At 37.7% G+C, this 18,205-nt stretch overlaps 3 protein-coding genes across 3 annotated transcripts in view; 1 reads left to right on the top strand and 2 right to left on the bottom strand.

The window, feature by feature from the left end:
- Nucleotides 1–11,633, bottom strand: part of LOC145130532 (DNA repair protein recA homolog 2, mitochondrial-like) — a 66,288-nt gene extending 54,655 nt beyond the window's left edge. The window contains exons 1-7 of the mRNA XM_079065315.1: nucleotides 11,627–11,633; nucleotides 11,298–11,515; nucleotides 11,160–11,225; nucleotides 10,853–11,041; nucleotides 10,584–10,730; nucleotides 10,496–10,518; nucleotides 10,051–10,315 (exon numbers count right to left, since the gene is read on the bottom strand). Of these exons, the coding sequence (XP_078921441.1) occupies nucleotides 10,051–10,315; nucleotides 10,496–10,518; nucleotides 10,584–10,730; nucleotides 10,853–11,041; nucleotides 11,160–11,225; nucleotides 11,298–11,515; nucleotides 11,627–11,633 (915 nt within the window). The remainder of the gene's footprint in view (nucleotides 1–10,050; nucleotides 10,316–10,495; nucleotides 10,519–10,583; nucleotides 10,731–10,852; nucleotides 11,042–11,159; nucleotides 11,226–11,297; nucleotides 11,516–11,626) is intronic.
- LOC145130531 (protein transport protein SEC31 homolog B-like) lies at nucleotides 9,936–13,919 on the bottom strand. The gene is made up of 15 exons (XM_079065314.1): nucleotides 13,741–13,919; nucleotides 13,263–13,460; nucleotides 13,094–13,186; nucleotides 12,798–12,983; nucleotides 12,582–12,715; nucleotides 12,491–12,496; nucleotides 12,275–12,375; nucleotides 12,070–12,194; nucleotides 11,866–11,997; nucleotides 11,298–11,515; nucleotides 11,109–11,196; nucleotides 10,853–11,025; nucleotides 10,584–10,730; nucleotides 10,368–10,495; nucleotides 9,936–10,269 (listed from the first exon to the last, which is right to left on the bottom strand). The coding sequence occupies exons 2-9, from the start codon at nucleotides 13,359–13,361 to the stop codon at nucleotides 11,908–11,910; spliced, it is 834 nt and encodes a 277-aa protein (XP_078921440.1). The 5' UTR covers nucleotides 13,362–13,460; nucleotides 13,741–13,919; the 3' UTR covers nucleotides 9,936–10,269; nucleotides 10,368–10,495; nucleotides 10,584–10,730; nucleotides 10,853–11,025; nucleotides 11,109–11,196; nucleotides 11,298–11,515; nucleotides 11,866–11,907.
- A 2,690-nt stretch (nucleotides 13,920–16,609) lies between these two features.
- On the top strand, nucleotides 16,610–17,158 carry LOC145130530 (secreted RxLR effector protein 161-like). Its single transcript, XM_079065312.1, has one exon. It carries the CDS (start codon nucleotides 16,610–16,612, stop codon nucleotides 17,156–17,158), a length of 549 nt encoding a protein of 182 aa, XP_078921438.1.
- Nucleotides 17,159–18,205: the final 1,047 nt, after the last annotated feature.

Here is an 18,205-nt window from a genome sequence, read left to right as displayed (position 1 = left end):
CCCTCTTCTTTTCAGATGTCTTCCAATAACAATGCTTCTGGCTCAAACCCTACTAGCTCCTTCTCTCTCATGAATCTTTGTGGGAGAGTCATCTTTGATGGGTCCAACTTTACAGATTGGATCAGAAACATCAGGATGGTCACTCGGTATGAGAACAAAGAATATGTTCTCGACAAGGAGCTGAAGGTACCCGAGCCAACTGCTACTCCTGAAGAGCTTGCTGAATATGAGGTACATGAAAGAGATGCTACAAAAGTGGCATGCGTCATGATGGCCACCATGACAGCCGAGCTCCAAAAGTCCTATGAGGACTATTATCCTTTTGAGATGCACCAGCACTTGATGGACCGCTACCATCAAAGTGCTCGTCAAGAGCGATATGAGATAATCTCCTCCATGATAACAACCCGAATGAAGGATGGTGAACCCATCACGGGCCACATGCAGAAAATGCAAAGGTATGTGGACCGTTTACTGAAGCTGAATGTGAACTTCCCTGAGGAGTTAGCAATAGACATCATTTTGCACTCCTTGCTATCGTGTTATGATCAATTCCGCATGACATATCACATGAACAAGGAAGAAGTCACCCTCAGCAAACTTCAAGGACTCTTGAAGACCGCCGAAAGTGGTCTAAAGGGTAAGTCGGTTGTTACTACTCCTACTCCTACTCCAACTGCGGCCAATGTCTTGGCAATCGGGCATGGCAAAGGGAAGAAGAGAAAGAACCCTTCTAAGGGTACCAAGGGTAAGACCCTTGAAGGCTCCTCTTCAAGCAAAACCAAGAAAGGTTTTGTCACTCCTTCTGCTAACCCTAATGAGGCTGAATGCTTCTATTGCCATGAAAAGTCGCACTGGAAGCGAAACTGCCCAAAGTACCAGCAAGATTTGAAGGATGGGAAAGTAAAACCCAACCATGCAGGTATATACACTATATTGTCTAATAACTCACCTCATTCTAAGTCTTGGGTCCTTGATACAGGTTGTGGTATTCACATATGTTGTGATTTGCAGGGACTAAAAAGAAGTGAGAATGTGGAGCAGGGAAAGATAAACTTGATCATGGGAAACAGGAAAGCTTCACCTGTCACCAAGATAGGAGTTTATTCCTTAGTGCTAAATAGTGGGTTTACATTAGATTTGAATAAATGTTATTATTCGCCAGAAATGGCAAGAAATGTTATTTCCTTTCATGCATTGTATAAACAAGGTTTTACCTTTTATTTTGATAATAATAATGGTAGTATTGATGCTTTCTTTAATAATGTTCTTTATTTTAAAGCATTACCTTGTGATGGCGTGTATGAAACTGTATCTGTTGTAGATAGTCTAGGAAATAATATATTGTGTATTAACTCTTCCACTAGCTTAGATAAAGCATCCTTATGGCATTGTCGTCTTGGACGTGTAAGCAAGAAACGCATAGGCCAACTCCAAAAGGATGGAGTCTTGGAGTCGTTTGACCTAAAGTCAGATGATAGTTGTGAATTTGTTTGCTTGGTAAAATGACAAAGTCACTTTTTACTGGCACTTGTGCTAGGGGTGAAGGTTTGTTGGACCTCATACACACGGATGTGTGTGGACCCTTCAGAACCGCCACAAGAGATGTTAATCGGTTCTATGTGACTTTTACTGATGATTTTAGTAGATATGGATATGTCTACCTAATCAAGCATAAGTCAGAAACCTTTGAGAAATTCAAAGAGTTTAAGCAAGAAGTGGAGAATCAGTTGGGCAGGAACATTAAGATGCTTCGATCCGATCGTGGTGGTGAGTATCTTAGTACTGAGTTCCTTGACTATCTTAAGGAATGTGGGATTGTCTCACAATTGACACCTCCTAGGACACCACAGTTGAATGGTGTAGCTGAGAGGCGCAATCGGACCTTGTTGGACATGGTTCGTTCCATGATGAGTCGAGCTTCGCTACCAATCTCATTTTGGGGGTATGCCTTAGAGACTGCCGCCCATATCCTTAATCTAGTCCCTACAAAGAAGGTTACCAAAACACCTCACGAGGTGTGGACTGGAAAAGTTCCCAATCTAGACCACATCAAGATTTGGGGTTGCGAGGCTTTCGTGAGACGCGAGACTCACGATAAGCTCGAACCCCGAAGCGAAAGGTGTATTTTCATCGGCTACCCACAGAAATCATTTGGTTACATCTTCTACAGACCCAGTGATAATGTGGTCTTTGTAGCAAGAAGAGGATTCTTTCGAGAGAGAGAATTCATGAGCCAAGGAGACAGTGGGAGGCAAATTGACCTTGAGGAAATTCAAGAGTCAAGTGGTGAAGGAACCTCAAACCCTAGCCCTCAACCTAAGGAGGAAACTCCTGTTGAGCCGACTGAAGAATCTATACCTCTGAGGCGTTCCACCAGAGTTAGGAATGCACCTGAGCATTATTATGGTTTTCATATTACTGCAGAAGGCGAGACACTTATCAGTGATAACACACTGGTAAATCTGGATGAGCCTAACAGCTACACGGAAGCCATGGCAGGCCCTAAGGCTGCTAAATGGAAAGAGGCTATGGATAGCGAGATACAGTCCATGTATGACAATCAAGTTTGGAACTTGGTTGACAATGTACCTGATCGTAAGATAGTTGGGTGCAAATGGATCTTCAAGAAGAAGATCGACATGGATGGTAATGTACACACTTATAAGGCACGACTGGTTGCAAAGGGTTATTCTCAAACTCCGGGAGTTGATTATGATGAGACCTTTTCACCAGTGGCCAAGATTAAGTCTATTAGGGTTCTGTTAGCCATTGCTGCATTTCATGATTATGAAATATGGCAAATGGATGTCAAAACCGCTTTCCTTAATGGAAAGTTGGCTGAAGATGTTTACATGGTTCAGCCAGAGGGTTTTGTCAGTACAGAGTACTCCAGTAGAGTGTGTAAGCTCGAGAAATCCATTTATGGACTAAAACAGGCACCTCGCAGATGGAATCTTTGCTTTGATGAGAAAATCAAAGAATTTGGCTTTTCAAGGAGTGAAGATGAATCTTGTGTCTATATCAAGGCTAGTGGGAGTATAGTCAGCTTTTTGGTACTGTATGTGGATGACATACTACTCATAGGAAATGACATCCCAACCCTGCAGGAAGTAAAGTCCTGGCTTGGGAAGTGTTTCGCTATGAAGGACCTTGGAGAAGCTGTCTATATCCTAGGGATAAGGATTTTGAGAAACAGGAGTAAAAGACTAATTGGACTTAGTCAAAGCACCTATGTGGACAAAGTGTTGAAAAGGTTCAACATGCATAACTCCAAGAAAGGAGAGTTACCCATCCAGAGTAACGCCAGATTGAGTAAGACACAAAGCCCTAGTACTGAGGCTGAGATAGCAGAAATGAGTCGAATACCTTATGCTTCAGCTGTAGGATCGATCATGTATGCTATGACGTGTACTCGACCTGATGTAGCCTTTGCTTTGAGCATGGTTAGCAGGTATCAGGGGAACCCTGACAAGGCACACTGGACTGCGGTAAAGAATATCCTCAAGTACCTACGGAGGACTAAGGACTGGGTCCTTACCCTCGGTGGCAGTGAGGACTTGAGAGTTGTAGGGTACAGTGATGCTAGCTTTCAGACTGACAGGGATAATTTCCGCTCTCAGTCGGGCTGGGTCTTTACTCTAAACGGAGGGGCAATTACTTGGAAAAGTTCCAAGCAGGAGACAGTGGCTGATTCCACTTATGAATCAGAGTATATAGCAGCAAGCGAGGCAGCAAAGGAGGCTATATGGCTAAAGAACTTCATCGGAGACCTTGGAGTTGTACCAACTATAAAGGAGCCAATGGAGATTTTCTGTGACAGCAATAGTACGGTTGCCTTAGCCAAGGAACCAAGAGATCATGGGAGATCTAGACACATTGACATAAAATATCACTTCATTAGACATCGAATAGAAGAAGGAATCCTCGTGGCAAAGAGGGTATCATCGGATGAGAACCCAGCAGATCCCCTCACGAAGGGACTGACTAGGGCTAAGCATCTCCAGCATGCTCGGAGCATAGGGCTGAAGGATGATATTAGTTTTAGTAGTTAGATAATCTTGAAATTTGTAAAATGTAATTGACATTTGATGATAAATAAAAGCTGTTATTTATGAGTAAAGTGTTGCTATCTCTTGTCAATCGTTTACTATTATTTCTTTTTGCATGTTTTAACTTCCAGAATAATTATGTTATGGTTTATATCATATTATTCAAACTCTCCACAGTCGGTCATATGTTGGAAGTAGATATGAATCAAGACTGTCATGGGTTGGCTTGTAGAGGTCTAAGATGTTAGACAAAGCGGGGCTACAACACTCATGAGTGCTCATAAGTTCTGAGTATTGGATTCAACCCACGCTCACTTGTATCACTTCATGGAATTTATCTCAAGTGATCGTGAGACGGTAATATCATATAAGTCTTCAAACCTAGAGATATGATTTGTTGCCTATGAGTTGGTTATGCAGTGATTGCACGAAAACGCATTGGTAACTCGATGTTATAAACCGTGCTTTTGTGTGTAATTCAACATGTAGTAGAGCAAACATATGAGTCGAAGTTTATCTGTTCCTTCTAGGATTAGAAGCGATATCTGGGCCCCTCGATGATTTTGTTTTGACCTATGTACCGGGCCCGGTCAGAACTAAATTGATGTGTTCAGTTAAGTTCTATGTCAAACAAATCGGAAATCGGGAAACAAATGTTGGACAATAAGCAAGACCATGTTCCATGTATTTGTCCAGATGATATCTAGAACAGAGGATTATATGATCACTTATCTAAAATGGCGCTTCATAGTTCAACAGAGTTTAAAGAGCTACGATTGCTGATCGGTTCCTGAAGTCATACTTGCAACTATAGTTATTAGACTTATCCAAGTGGGAGACTGTTGGATATAGTGTCTAAGTCCATAACTATATTTGGTATGTACTTGACCCGACCCGGCATGGTCCATTTGGGTTGCACTTCACCCGAACAATTTATGGATAATCGTTTGAGAATAGTATAAGTTATGATTTATTAATATATTATAAGTCCTAATATATTAATATAAAATCATATTATTTAATTAGTATTGATCTATAATTAATTTAGAGATCAAAAGTATGACTAATTAAATATGGGCTCTTGTATTTATATAGTGTGGGCTAATGCTTATTTGGAATGGGCTAGGCTTGCATGGAAAGTCCATGGATACTCCATGGAGCTTTAACCCATGGATCTCATGGAAATGAAAAGACATGGGTATTAGGGTTTACATGAATGTAACCCTAATCCACCACACTATATAAAGGAGGCTTTGGTTCTTGAAATCACATGAGTTGTGGTGAGTAAAGTAAGAGGGCCGATTTCAAGAAGGTGATTACTATTCTCTCAAAGTTCCAAGTTTGTGGTGATTTGTGATTTCCATTTGAGGCATCCACACTATTGGTGCTAGGCTCTAAAACTCCAAGCAATCAACTACAACTACAAGGTAAGTAATTCTACTAGCTTTATTTGATTCAAGTTCCCCATGCCATGCTAGATAGGATAAGAACCTTGGAAAAATAATTATTTGCATGTATCATAGTCAAACATAGATCCAAGGTTTCTAGGGTTGCATGTACACCATAGGAGTGTTAGAATGCTCTGAAAACTCATCAGATTACACTATCATCTGCTTTTGAAAAAGAAAACTCCTCAGATGATGAAGGTAAGTATCTCATGGTCCAGATCCTGGAATCTCACGCTAACAATTTAATTGACAGTGATGGGACACTTGACGGTGATCCTTCTCAAGCTGTTGCGGACCTTAAGACAGAATAGGACACTACATCAGCGTATTAGGTAAAAAATATTGTTAACTACTCCTCTTTTGAAAACATCAAAAAAGATGACATGATTGATCACTTACGTTTCGATTTATTGGTATCAAATAAAGAAAGATATTCTCTCAGTTTTGAGTTAAAAAACCTAAAAGAAAAACTCTCTTTTTTCGAAAAATATCTTTTTGTATTGAAAAAGGAAAACACATGTATCTCGCTGACCACTAATTTTCTTCACACTGAAAAAGAAAAAGTTGTTGATCATGCTAGATATATTCAACTTATTTTGAAAAACTAGGCCTCTTCTCACTTTAATGTCACAAGAATTATTAATGTTCAGATTCCAGATCAGTGTGAGAAAATTCTTAGAGGTGGTATAGAAGGTGTTGTTTCCTTAACCAAAGTTGTTAAGACTAAACAAACCTTATATAAAGCTGACTATTTAAAAGAAGATTTTAAGAAAAGATATGTGAGTTCTTATTTTATAAATCAAACGTTAACTGATACTCACTGCTCCAGTAATTCTAACGGTATCACCGAATGTGTTTCTCAGTTGTCTACTCTTGATCCTTCTCATCAACCTTCTCACTGTGAGTATGCTCTTCCCTCCCCTAAGATTTTGCTAAAATTTCCTATATGTAATGGTGAAGTTAATTCGGTAAAAAAAAATTCTTAGCATTTTTCCTCAGTGCTTCGTTAATTATGAACCTAAAGATCAATCAAATTTTTATACTTCTGATGACTCTTCAATGATTCATGAGACTCGTGATAAAGGATCATCTGGGCATACCATCGATGGCATTTCTTGTTCTGAAACTAAAACAAGAACTCTTAAATCAAATTGTCAAAGTTCTTTTGGACTCAACAGTTGGAAAGAAATCAAAATCTATTGTTAAAGGAAAGAATCATGGAATCAAAGTTTTTTTTATCAATGTGGCGATGCTTCTCACAAAGTCAGCAAAAGCAGTTTTGAAAAGAACTCTGTTCGCGCTGACAATATCATGACATGTAATGATAAGTGTATCAAAAAGGGAAACTCATTGAACTGTCTCCCTGATGATTGTTATAATAACTTTTCTTGAGTGGCCCATTGCAAAATGAGTCAGTGTATATTGTGTGTATAATATTTATGTTTTTTTTTGTTTTGTTTCAGGGCTTATTGTATATTTTAGTTTCAAGATAAAGAACATATTTGGTATTTCGATAGCGGTTGCTCAAGACATATGACATGATTCAAGTCTATTCTAGAAGATTTCATAAAGAAGAATGGTCCGACTGTTACATATGGATATAATGGCAAGGGAGCTACAAAAGGATATGGATCCTTCAAGTGCAGTTCTATTGTTTTCAAGAATGTCTCTTATATGAAAGGTCTTCAGCATAATCTCATTTCAATCAGCCAAAGGGTGTGAAGCTAGCTATGAAGTCCTCTTCAACAAGAGAGAAGGAAAGGTTGTTGATCAAAAGAATGTCACTGTTCTGATAGCAAACCGACAAAATGACATTTATGTTTTGGATATGTTTTCTGCTAACAACTCTCTTTGTCGTTGCTTTTTCTCTCGTGATCAGTCTCATCTAAATTGGTTGTGACACAAGAGGCTATCACACTTGAGTTTCAAGAACATATCGAAGATCTTAGGGAATCAACTTGTATGAGGAATTCCTAAAATGCACTTTGTTAAGGATAAGTTATGCTCATCATGTGAAAAGGGAAAGAAAACCAAGTCTTCCTTCAAACCAAAGTGTTGCTCTTCCATTATCAAACTTCTTCATCTTCTTCACATGGATCTTTCTAGACTAGTTCCTGTTAAGTCAAGAGCTGGGAAGAAATCTCGTCATTGTAGATGAATTTTCAAGGTTTACATGGGTAGTCTTTTTAAGAAAGAAGATTCATGCTACTGATGAAATCATTTCTCTCATCAAGCAATGGGAAGTTCTTTATGATCACAAAGTCAGACAGTTACGTAATGATCATGGAACCGAATTTAGGAACTCCTCCCTAGAAGACTTTTTCTCAATCTCAGGAATTTCTCATAACTTCTCTGTTGTTAGAACTCCCCAACAAAATGGTATTGCAGAGAGAAGAAACAAAACTCTCATCGAAGCTGGAAAACCATGGTCGTAGAAGTTGGTCTTCCTTCGTCATTTTAGGCTGAAGTTGTCAATACAACATGTTATACCCAAAAATGTTCCATCATTGTTAAGCTTCATAGGAAAATTACTTATGAGCTACTGAAGGGAAGGAAACCGAGAATCTCTTATTTTCATGTGTTAGGGTATGTTTGCTACATCTTGAATCAAAGAGATCAACGCTTGAAGTTTAAAGCTAAAGCTGATGAAGGATAGTTCGTAGGTGATTCAAGTGTATGTAAGGCTTTCAGGGTATTCAATCTTTCTAGACAATCTATTGAAGAAACAACTCATGTCACCTTCGATGAAGACTCATTCGTTCATGATCGAGTTGATCATCCCTCATCAGTTCTGAATGAACTTAACTACAATCCTTTAGACCTTGTTCCTGATTTTTTGCCAAATGACACTGAGCTTATTGTTCCCAATGTTGATCGAATCATTAGCTTACAACCTATCTCTTAAGATCAGCTTGTCATCCTTGAAGTAGTTGAACGATCCAATCAGGAAGAGTTTGCTCAATGCAATAAGCATGAAAGTTCTAATTGAAGAATTCTTCGAGATCATCCTAAATCTCAAATCATTGGAGATGTAAATTCTAAGATTCTCACTCATAGCAGAGTCAGTAGCAACTTCTGCATGTTTGTAAACTTTGTCTCAATGATTAAACCAAAGAATGTCGTTGATGCCTTGAATGAAGCTGATTGGATCAAGGCTATGTAGGATGAGTTAAATGAATTTGAATGCCATCGTGTGTGGACTCTTGTTCCTAAGCCTCAAGGAAATACGATCGTTGGTATTCATTGGGTATTCACGAACAAAATGGATGAAGATGGGATCGTAATAAGAAATAAGGCTAGAATTATGGCTCAAGGTCTCTATCATCTGAAAGGGTGAGACTATGATGAAACATTTTCTCCTGTTGCTAGACTTGAAGCAATTTACATGTTTCTTGCCTTTGCTTCTTTCAAGAACTTCATAGTCTATCAAATGGACGTCAAGACTGACTTACTACATGGAGATCTTCAAGAAGAAGTTTTTCTAAAACAATTGCCAGGGTTCGAAAGTAAAGAGTTACCAAATCATGTGTATCGTCTTGATAAAGTTGTTTATGGTTTAAAGAATGAACCTAGAACATGGTATGACACATTGGCGAGCTACCTTTAAGCCAGTGGATACATATACGGAAAGATTTACAACACCTTGTTCATCAATCATTCAGGATCTCACATAATTCTTACTCAAGTATATGTTGATGATATCATTTTTGGATCCACTGATGAAAAACTAAGTTCAGAATTCACGGAGATCATGAAGTTCAAGATGAGCGTCTATTGGCGCTGATCTAAATGGCACTGATGTGAATACAACTCTATATCAAGGAATAATAGTCTTGTTACTCTATCTTACTGCCAGTCGCCCTGACATTATGTTTGCTACTATACTATGTGTTCGTTATCAAGACAGTCCCAAGGAATCTCATCTTCTTGCTGAAAAAAGGATTTTTCGATATTTAAGGCATGCACTCAATCTTGGGTTATGCACTACTAGAAAAACAGCATTTTACAACGCGTAATGCGTGTCATAAAATGCTCAGACGACGTGCAAATGCGTGTCAAGGAAGGCCCTGTCATAACGAGAGACGACACGCTTTTGCCCGTCGTCTATTTACGATGCGCATTTACGACGCGCATTTACGACACACATTTACGACGCTCATTTACGACACACAATGCGTATCAAGGAAGGCCCTGTCATAAAGGAAGACGACACACATTTGCGTGTCGTAACCTTACGACACGCCTTTAGGACATGCATTACGTATCATTAAAGCCCCTGCCACAAATGAAGATGACACACATTTGGGTGTCATAAACTTCAGCAACCATTTACGATATGGATATACGACGTGCCTTTACGATACTCTTTTTAGCATAATACAAAAATATAGAAACACATATATACCAAAACAATCAATTTCATCCAATAACCTCATGTCAAAAAAATGTAATACATTGATATTAAAAGGACCTGATTGTACATTGTTATTAAGAGGTTTTCCCTAACTATATAACCTAATACGAAACAAGTGTCTTCGTAGAATCTTTACCAACTTATCACAAATTATTGTATTCTGAATCAAATAAGTTTCAGCTTGCATCTTACCATTGGCAACTTCTCCATCTATGAAGTAACTATTTCCTTCTTTTAAGACAACCCCATGTGCACAACCCAATTGTAGCACCTCAGATGCACGAGATATGCCTCTTCCAAACTTAATCTCCAGCTCTGCCTTTTTCATAGCAGGTGCTAGCTTATTCTTTACCACCTCCACACATATACCAAGACCAGTAACATGAAAATAGATAAATTTCCTTTTATTATTATCATTATCATTATAATAAAACAATTATTATTATTTTAAACCTTTTCCTGAGTCTTGAGCAATCCTTTTCTAGCAATTCTCATCCGTACAGCTGAATAAAATGGCAAGGCGTTTCCACCACATGTCACCTCTTAAGTCCCTCTTGGCGTGATCTCAATTTTTATCTCACCTGAAAACAAGAGTAACAATTGGCTAAGACATTATGACATATTTAAAACTATTTAAACTGATTTTATAACTATATATAATATACTAACCTGATTTATAAATATAATAAGAGTCTCTGAACGACATAAAGAATAAAGAATCTTGCGAAGTGCTCGTGTCATTATTCGTGATTGTGTCTCAATGATATTGTCACTTATTACACCTGTAATTTCACGTTGTGGGATGAGTGCATCAACCTATAAAAATAAAGTCAATGAATTAGAAAACCAAGACACCAATTGGAAAAAAGATTTGTAGGGGTGAGTTTGATGAAGAAGGGAGGAGGGCATTCATGTCTTTTGCAAATATTTTTCCTTACACTGTCGATGACAATCACATCAACTACTCCACTCTGTGTGAGAGTGTCAACAGTACTCAGCAAATTTTCAGCAGAATTTGGCTGTGAGATGAGAAGACTTTTGGTATTTACACCAACTGTTTCAAGCAGCAGTGGGTCTAGTGCATTCTCCACATCCAAGTAAGCATAATAACCTACCAAAAATAACTTCTAATCATCATAAAATGTGAAACACCAACATTTTTTATATATGGAATTAAAGAATATTGGAACGCACCTCCAAGCTATTGAGCTTCCTTGATTACATTCAAAGCAAGTGTTGTCTTGCCTGATCAATCTTGTCCAGAAACCTCAACAATTCTTCCCTGTAATGTACAGTTTGGTTGTTATTATTCTAGGGTTCACAATGATTAACTATTATGTATGTGTGTAATTTGCTAATACCATATAAGAAGCTACTAATTACCTTTGGTAATCCTCCAATTCCAAGAGCAAGATCAAGCTTCAAGGAGCCTATGGATACTACAGGTTTCACTCTTGTGCGAAAAAATCGCTGCAAGAACAACATAGATTCCCCATCAAAATCACCTGCAAGTTCTGATAGGGCTGAATGAAGAGCTGTATGCTTTTCTGCAGCTTTAATATCATCATGAAGTTTATCATCTTCTAGGTCTGAAGCTTCAACTGCAAGAATATAATAGTAAATGACAAGAAAATTTAGACCAAGATGAGAATATAACTGACATGGACATACTTATACACCCTCAGATAAGTTGATCACAACTTCATAATGACCCTCCATGGGATTTGGCAGGAATTGGAATCCAATTCCGCATGGCAACTACAGATTATTACAGAGTTAATCTAATAAACTTGAGATGTAAGTTAATGTGACTGTATCATCCCTACCAACTATGCACGATTCAATGTCTATCCTACCAACTATGCACGATTTAATGTCTATCCCTACCAACTATGCATGATTAATCAATGTCCTTTGGATGTAATAAGAAAAGAAAGAAAATGAACTAAACTTTGCTTGACCACCAACTTCCTGTGTATAGACTCCATTCCATTTATCTGGCAGTCTGCCTAATCTTGCTCATCCGCTTCAGTGTTGCTAACCAGAAGCTATACTCATCCCAGTCACTAGTCGTAAGATCCACCTATTTAAAAAAATTATTTTTTAACCCCTCAAGTCCTATGATGTTGATTGGAATGGAATCAGAAAAGATTACCTGAATCTTGAGGGCAGTAGCAAAGTCACCACTGGCCTTTGTTGGAACCGCGTTCGCCCCTCCTAATGCTTCCGATGTCTCATTGAAAAGTCTGGTCAAAGTCCCAATAACTGCCCTTTGTTGGACTATCAACACATAACAACACTCAACACTCAACATTCATTCATAAAACATAACCATATATAATTATTATTAATTAATATACTTGGGACATTGGACACCTCAGCAGTCTGGACAGTTGGAGGGGCAACAGGAGGTAGAGCAGGGTGTGAGGGAATTGGTGGTTGCATTTGATTTGAGGAACTTCTTTGTAATCATGTGTTGTTGTTTACAAGAATGAACCCCCTAAATGGTGGTGCTACACCCTGTGTGATTTTCGGCCCGCTGGTGGTCCCGCTTGGTAACCAGGGTTAGCATTCACCTGATTCTGATATTTATTGTGCATCATACTTATAATTATATAAATATACTAAACATTAAATAATTAATTAATTTAAGAAAAACATACATACAGGATATTGCTGAGAGCCCAAGGTCCTTGACTTGCTAAAATCTCAGCATACTTTTCAACAAGTTTACATAAAGAAGCACTGAATCTCTTATGTCCAATTGTTAAAGCAAGAACCACAGTCTTCTCCATCAAATCCTAACACAAACAAAAAAGAAAACACAAATTAACACTTACTATTCAAATTTTAACTTAAATCTTTTCAGAAACAAGTGTTTACCTGAAGAAGTGAAACATAGAATTCTCCTTTGTGCTCAGTGGTAACATTCTTTGACCAAATTTCAACTATTTTATCAATGTTCCCAACACATATATAACAAAGGGTTGCAGCTAACGTGTTTCCAGAATATACAAGTCTAGAAGCATGGGTATCACAAAGTAAAGTCCACTCCTCCCTTTGAGCAAACTGTGTATATAGTAAATTAGTAATAATACCATCTTCGTGAGACCAAAACAAAAAAAGAAGGTCAAAAGTAAAAAATTGTAAGTTTTTACCACCTCAGGGAAACAACTTACAGTGCATAGGAGAGCAAGTGTTTCCTTCCAGGATTTCAAGGGCCTGGTGTTTACTAGACTAACAAGATCATTATTTACCATTGCAGCAACAACCTATGTTTAAGAAACCCATCAATAAAGATACAAAAAGTTAAATGGAAATGAGAAAGTAACAGAAAGTGAAAATCACCTTAAGGGAAGGAGAACGATTCTTTTTAAGGTACTGATCACGTGTGCTCTCCCACAGGGAAGCACCACCAACCTGAGCAATAACTAAAGCATCTGCCATTCTAATCAAATATGAAAAAATATACTTACACAGTCTGGCATTTCATCGAGCACATTGAGGGCACCTTGCATCTCCATAACTTCAAATCCCATAAAAACCCTTAATTTTGAAACCCATATGTAAGAAGAAATGGATAGACCTTCAATATTGGTGATACAAACAAGAAGTATGACAGACCATCGATTTCAGCATATGATGAGTCAGAACAAAGGATAAAGGTCAATGATGACTCAAGACAAAGGACAAAAAAGGAAAAGTTGAAGCAACTGATGATCAATTTTAGCAGAAATCAGCAAACAATAGCCCGATTTCAAACATGAATCGGCGATTTCAATGTATTTGGGGAGCAAAAAAGGAAAAACAGAAGAACGATTCATACCTGAAGCGACAGTGGAGTCGGAGGTGTGGGTGCATGGCGCCAGAGATGCAAATTTGGAGAGCCGATGTGGAGAAGTGAAGCGTCCGAGGTTTGAGAATCGAGAGAGAAGAAAAGGATCGAGAAAGAAAGGGTTTTCGGCCGGTGGAAACAAGGCGGGGTTTTCAACTTTTGGGGATTTAATTCCCCGCTGTTAATAAAAGGATAAAACATGCGCGTTTCATTTAAATTTATAAAGCGACATGCTCAGATGACACACATTTTATTATAGGTGCCCTCCGTGTTTTTTTTATTTATTTACTAGACACTAAATTTAGGGCACGCAAAAATGCATGACATAAATCCTTGAAATTTTGGGAGAGATGATAAGTGTATCAAAAAGGAAAACTCATTGAACTGTCTCCCTGATGATTGTTATAATAACTTTTCTTGAGTGACCCATTGCAAAATGAGTCAGTGTATATTGTGTGTATAATATTTATGTTTTTTTTTTGTTTTGTTTCAGGGCTTATTGTATATTTTAGTTTCAAGATAAAAAACATATTTGGTATTTCGATAGCGGTTGCTCAAGACATATGACAGGATTCAAGTCTATTCTAGATGATTTCATAAAGAAGAATGGTCCGGCTATTATATATGGATATAATGGCAAGGGAGCTACAAAGGGATATGGATCCGTCAAGTGCAATTCTATTGTTTTCAAGAATGTCTCTTATATGAAAGGTCTTCAACATAATCTCATTTCAATCAGCCAAACGTGTGAAGCTAGCTATGAAGTCGTCTTCAACAAGAGAGAAGGAAAGGTTGTTGATCAAAAGAATGTCACTGTTCTGATAGCAAACCGACAAAATGACATTTATGTTTTGGATATGTTTTCTGCTAACAACTCTCTTTGTCGTTGCTTTTTCTCTCGTGATCAGTCTCATCTAAATTGGTTGTGACACAAGAGGCTATCACACTTGAGTTTCAAGAACATATCGAAGATCTTAGGGAATCAACTTGTATGAGGAATTCCTAAAATGCACTTTGTCAAGGATAAGTTATGCTCATCATGTGAAAAGGGAAAGAAAACCAAGTCTTCCTTCAAACCAAAGTGTTGCTCTTCCATTATCAAACTTCTTCATCTTCTTCACATGGATCTTTCTAGACTAGTTCCTGTTAAGTCAAGAGCTGGGAAGAAATCTCGTCATTGTAGATGAATTTTCAAGGTTTACATGGGTAGTCTTTTTAAGAAAGAAGATTCATGCTACTGATGAAATCATTTCTCTCATCAAGCAATGGGAAGTTCTTTATGATCACAAAGTCAGACAGTTACGTAATGATCATGGAACCGAATTTAGGAACTCCTCCCTAGAAGACTTTTTCTCAATCTCAGGAATTTCTCATAACTTCTCTGTTGTTAGAGCTCCCCAACAAAATGGTATTGCAGAGAGAAGAAACAAAACTCTCATCGAAGCTGGAAGAACCATGGTCGTGGAAGTTGGTCTTCCTTCGTCATTTTAGGCTGAAGTTGTCAATACAACATGTTATACCCAAAAATGTTCCATCATTGTTAAGCGTCATAGGAAAATTACTTATGAGCTACTGAAGGGAAGGAAACCGGGAATCTCTTATTTTCATGTGTTAGGGTATGTTTGCTACATCTTGAATCAAAGAGATCAACTCTTGAAGTTTAAAGCTAAAGCTGATGAAGGATAGTTCGTAGGTGATTCAAGTGTATGTAAGGCTTTCAGGGTATTCAATCTTTCTAGACAATCTATTGAAGAAACAACTCATGTCACCTTCGATGAAGACTCATTCGTTCATGATCGAGTTGATCATCCCTCATCAGTTCTGAATGAACTTAACTACAATCCTTTAGACCTTGTTCCTGATTTTTTGCCAAATGACACTGAGCTTATTGTTCCCAATGTTGATCGAATCATTAGCTTACAACCTATCTCTTAAGATCAGCTTGTCATCCTTGAAGTAGTTGAACGATCCAATCAGGAAGAGTTTGCTCAATGCAATAAGAATGAAAGTTCTAATTGAAGAATTCTTCGAGATCATCCTAAATCTCAAATCATTGGAGATGTAAATTCTAAGATTCTCACTCATAGCAGAGTCAGTAGCAACTTCTGCATGTTTGTAAACTTTGTCTCAATGATTAAACCAAAGAATGTCGTTGATGCCTTGAATGAAGCTGATTGGATCAAGGCTATGTAGGATGAGTTAAATGAATTTGAATGCCATCGTGTGTGGACTCTTGTTCCTAAGCCTCAAGGAAATACGATCGTTGGTATTCATTGGGTATTCAGGAACAAAATGGATGAAGATGGTATCGTAATAAGAAATAAGGCTAGAATTATGGCTCAAGGTCTCTATCATCTGAAAGGGTGAGACTATGATGAAACATTTTCTCCTGTTGCTAGACTTGAAGCAATTCACATGTTTCTTGCCTTTTCTTCTTTCAAGAACTTCATAGTCTATCAAATGGACGTCAAGACTGACTTACTACATGGAGATCTTCAAGAAGAAGTTTTTCTAAAACAACTGCCGGGGTTTGAAAGTGAAGAGTTACCAAATCATGTGTATCGTCTTGATAAAGCTGTTTATGGTTTAAAGAAGGAACCTTGAACATGGTATGACACATTGGCGAGCTACCTTTAAGCTAGTGGATACATATACGGAAAGATTTACAACACCTTGCTCATCAATCATTCAGGATCTCACATAATTCTTACTCAAGTGTATGTTGATGATATCATTTTTGGATCCACTGATGAAAAGTTAAGTTCAGAATTCACAGAGATCATGGCTAAGAAGTTCAAGATGAGCGTCTATTGGCACTGATCTAAATGGCACTGATGTGAATGCAACTATATATCAAGGAATGATAGGCTTGTTACTCTATCTTACTGCCAGTTGCCCTGACATTATGTTTGCTACTATACTATGTGTTCGTTATCAAGACAGTCCCAAGGAATCTCATCTTCTTGCTGTAAAAAGGATTTTTCGATATTTAAAGCATACACTCAATCTTGGGTTATGGTATCCTCGTGATTCCGAGTTCAAGCTGGTGGGATACAATGACTCTGATCATGGTGGTTGTGGCAAAGATCGTAAAAGTACTTCTGGAGGAGCTCAAATGCTAGGAAATAGACTGGTAAGCTGGTCCGGCAAAAAGCAGATAACAGTGGCTTGTTCTACCACTGAAGCTAAATATGTAGCCGCTAGAAGGTGTTGTGCTCAGATCCTATGGGTTCAAAATCAACTCTTAGAGTATGGTCTAAACTTCTCAAAGACTCCCATCTGCTGTGACAACACCAGTGCCATTCAGATGATACAAAATCCAATGCAACATTTCAAGACCAAGCACATTGACATATGTCATCATTTCATTAGGGAGATTGTTCAGAAGGGTAAAGTGGATTTGTTCTAGATTCCATCTACTGTCAGTTGGCTGACATTTTCACAAAGGCATTAGACAAGAAGACTTTAAACAAATTGATTGCAGATATTTGCATGTTTTCAATGACTTAATTATTTTTTTTTAACTTTTCTTATGCTTGCTTTCTCAAAAACACAAAAACAAATGATTCTTTTATTATGTATATAGATTTTTACATAGTTTGCTTAAGCTTTGCTTCTAGTATTTACAAGTATTTTCTCTTCACTCTTATTCATCTTTTAGGCCTATCTAAAATTTATCTGCATCTCCTTCCTTCCGATTTTGTAAGAACTGGAGTCATACATAAAGATCTCAATGCTCTTGGTGTTGAAAAAAAGAGTGGCATCATGTCCTCTTATTCTTGCGAATACCATCTTTCTCCTCCATTCACTGTTATGGATCCAAAGAGCAACCATCAATGCAGTGATTCTTGTTTTCATCTACTGACTCATAATCCGATAAAACCTTGAATACCCTCGTGTTGATTTTGTAGAGAGGATGGTTTCGTGGATTTGAGTCAGTTATCTCGTTGGTTACAAAGACTAATCCCTGCTTCTCTTTTTCTCTTGACGAATATGAAGCTTGGAGTCCATCTACAACGTTTCAATGATAAATGGCTTTATCACTCTTGATTTATAGTGAGATGTATTGTGTACTGACGAGTTTATCTTTACTTGTGTTTTCTTTTATAGCCAGATTCGAAGGGTAGATATCTCGAAGAAAGGAAATTAATTAATGAGTGGTTATTTCAAAAGATTTATTTTTGATGATGGTACACAAAAGATTTTCTGAAAAGGTTATATAAAGAGCCTCTGAAAAAGGTTGTATATTCTTTTTCTTATTTGACTAACTCTTTTGTTTTATTCTTATACATTTTATTATTCTATCTTGTACCATATTAAATGAATTGATGGTGAACTTTATTGTTCTATACTGCAACTTAACTCCATGATACGGAAGATAAACCACTTCCTGTTAATGAGCTAACATTGTTTATGACTCATGCTGATTCCACCTCAGCGTGACTGAAACAATCCA

This window comes from Lactuca virosa, chromosome 8 (genome assembly GCF_052849685.1).
Source record: "Lactuca virosa cultivar CGN04683 chromosome 8, Lactuca_virosa_CGN04683_v6, whole genome shotgun sequence".
NCBI classification, from domain to species: domain Eukaryota; kingdom Viridiplantae; phylum Streptophyta; class Magnoliopsida; order Asterales; family Asteraceae; genus Lactuca; species Lactuca virosa.
Note: the sequence above shows the minus strand (reverse complement) of the source record. Positions and strands in the feature narration are given on the sequence as shown.

Bases quoted from the DNA above. Each gene is read 5' to 3' on its own strand.
- LOC145130531 (XM_079065314.1), bottom strand. From the start codon at position 13,361: ATGGCAGATGCTTTAGTTATTGCTCAGGTTGGTGGTGCTTCCCTGTGG. The intron at 12,716-12,797 runs GTAAACACTTGT...TGTTTGTGTTAG, and splicing joins TCTATGTTTCACTTCTTCAG to GATTTGATGGAGAAGACTGT. The intron at 11,998-12,069 runs GTAATCTTTTCT...TTTTTTAAATAG, and splicing joins CTACTGCCCTCAAGATTCAG to GTGGATCTTACGACTAGTGA.
- LOC145130530 (XM_079065312.1), top strand. From the start codon at position 16,610: ATGATAGGCTTGTTACTCTATCTTACTGCCAGTTGCCCTGACATTATG.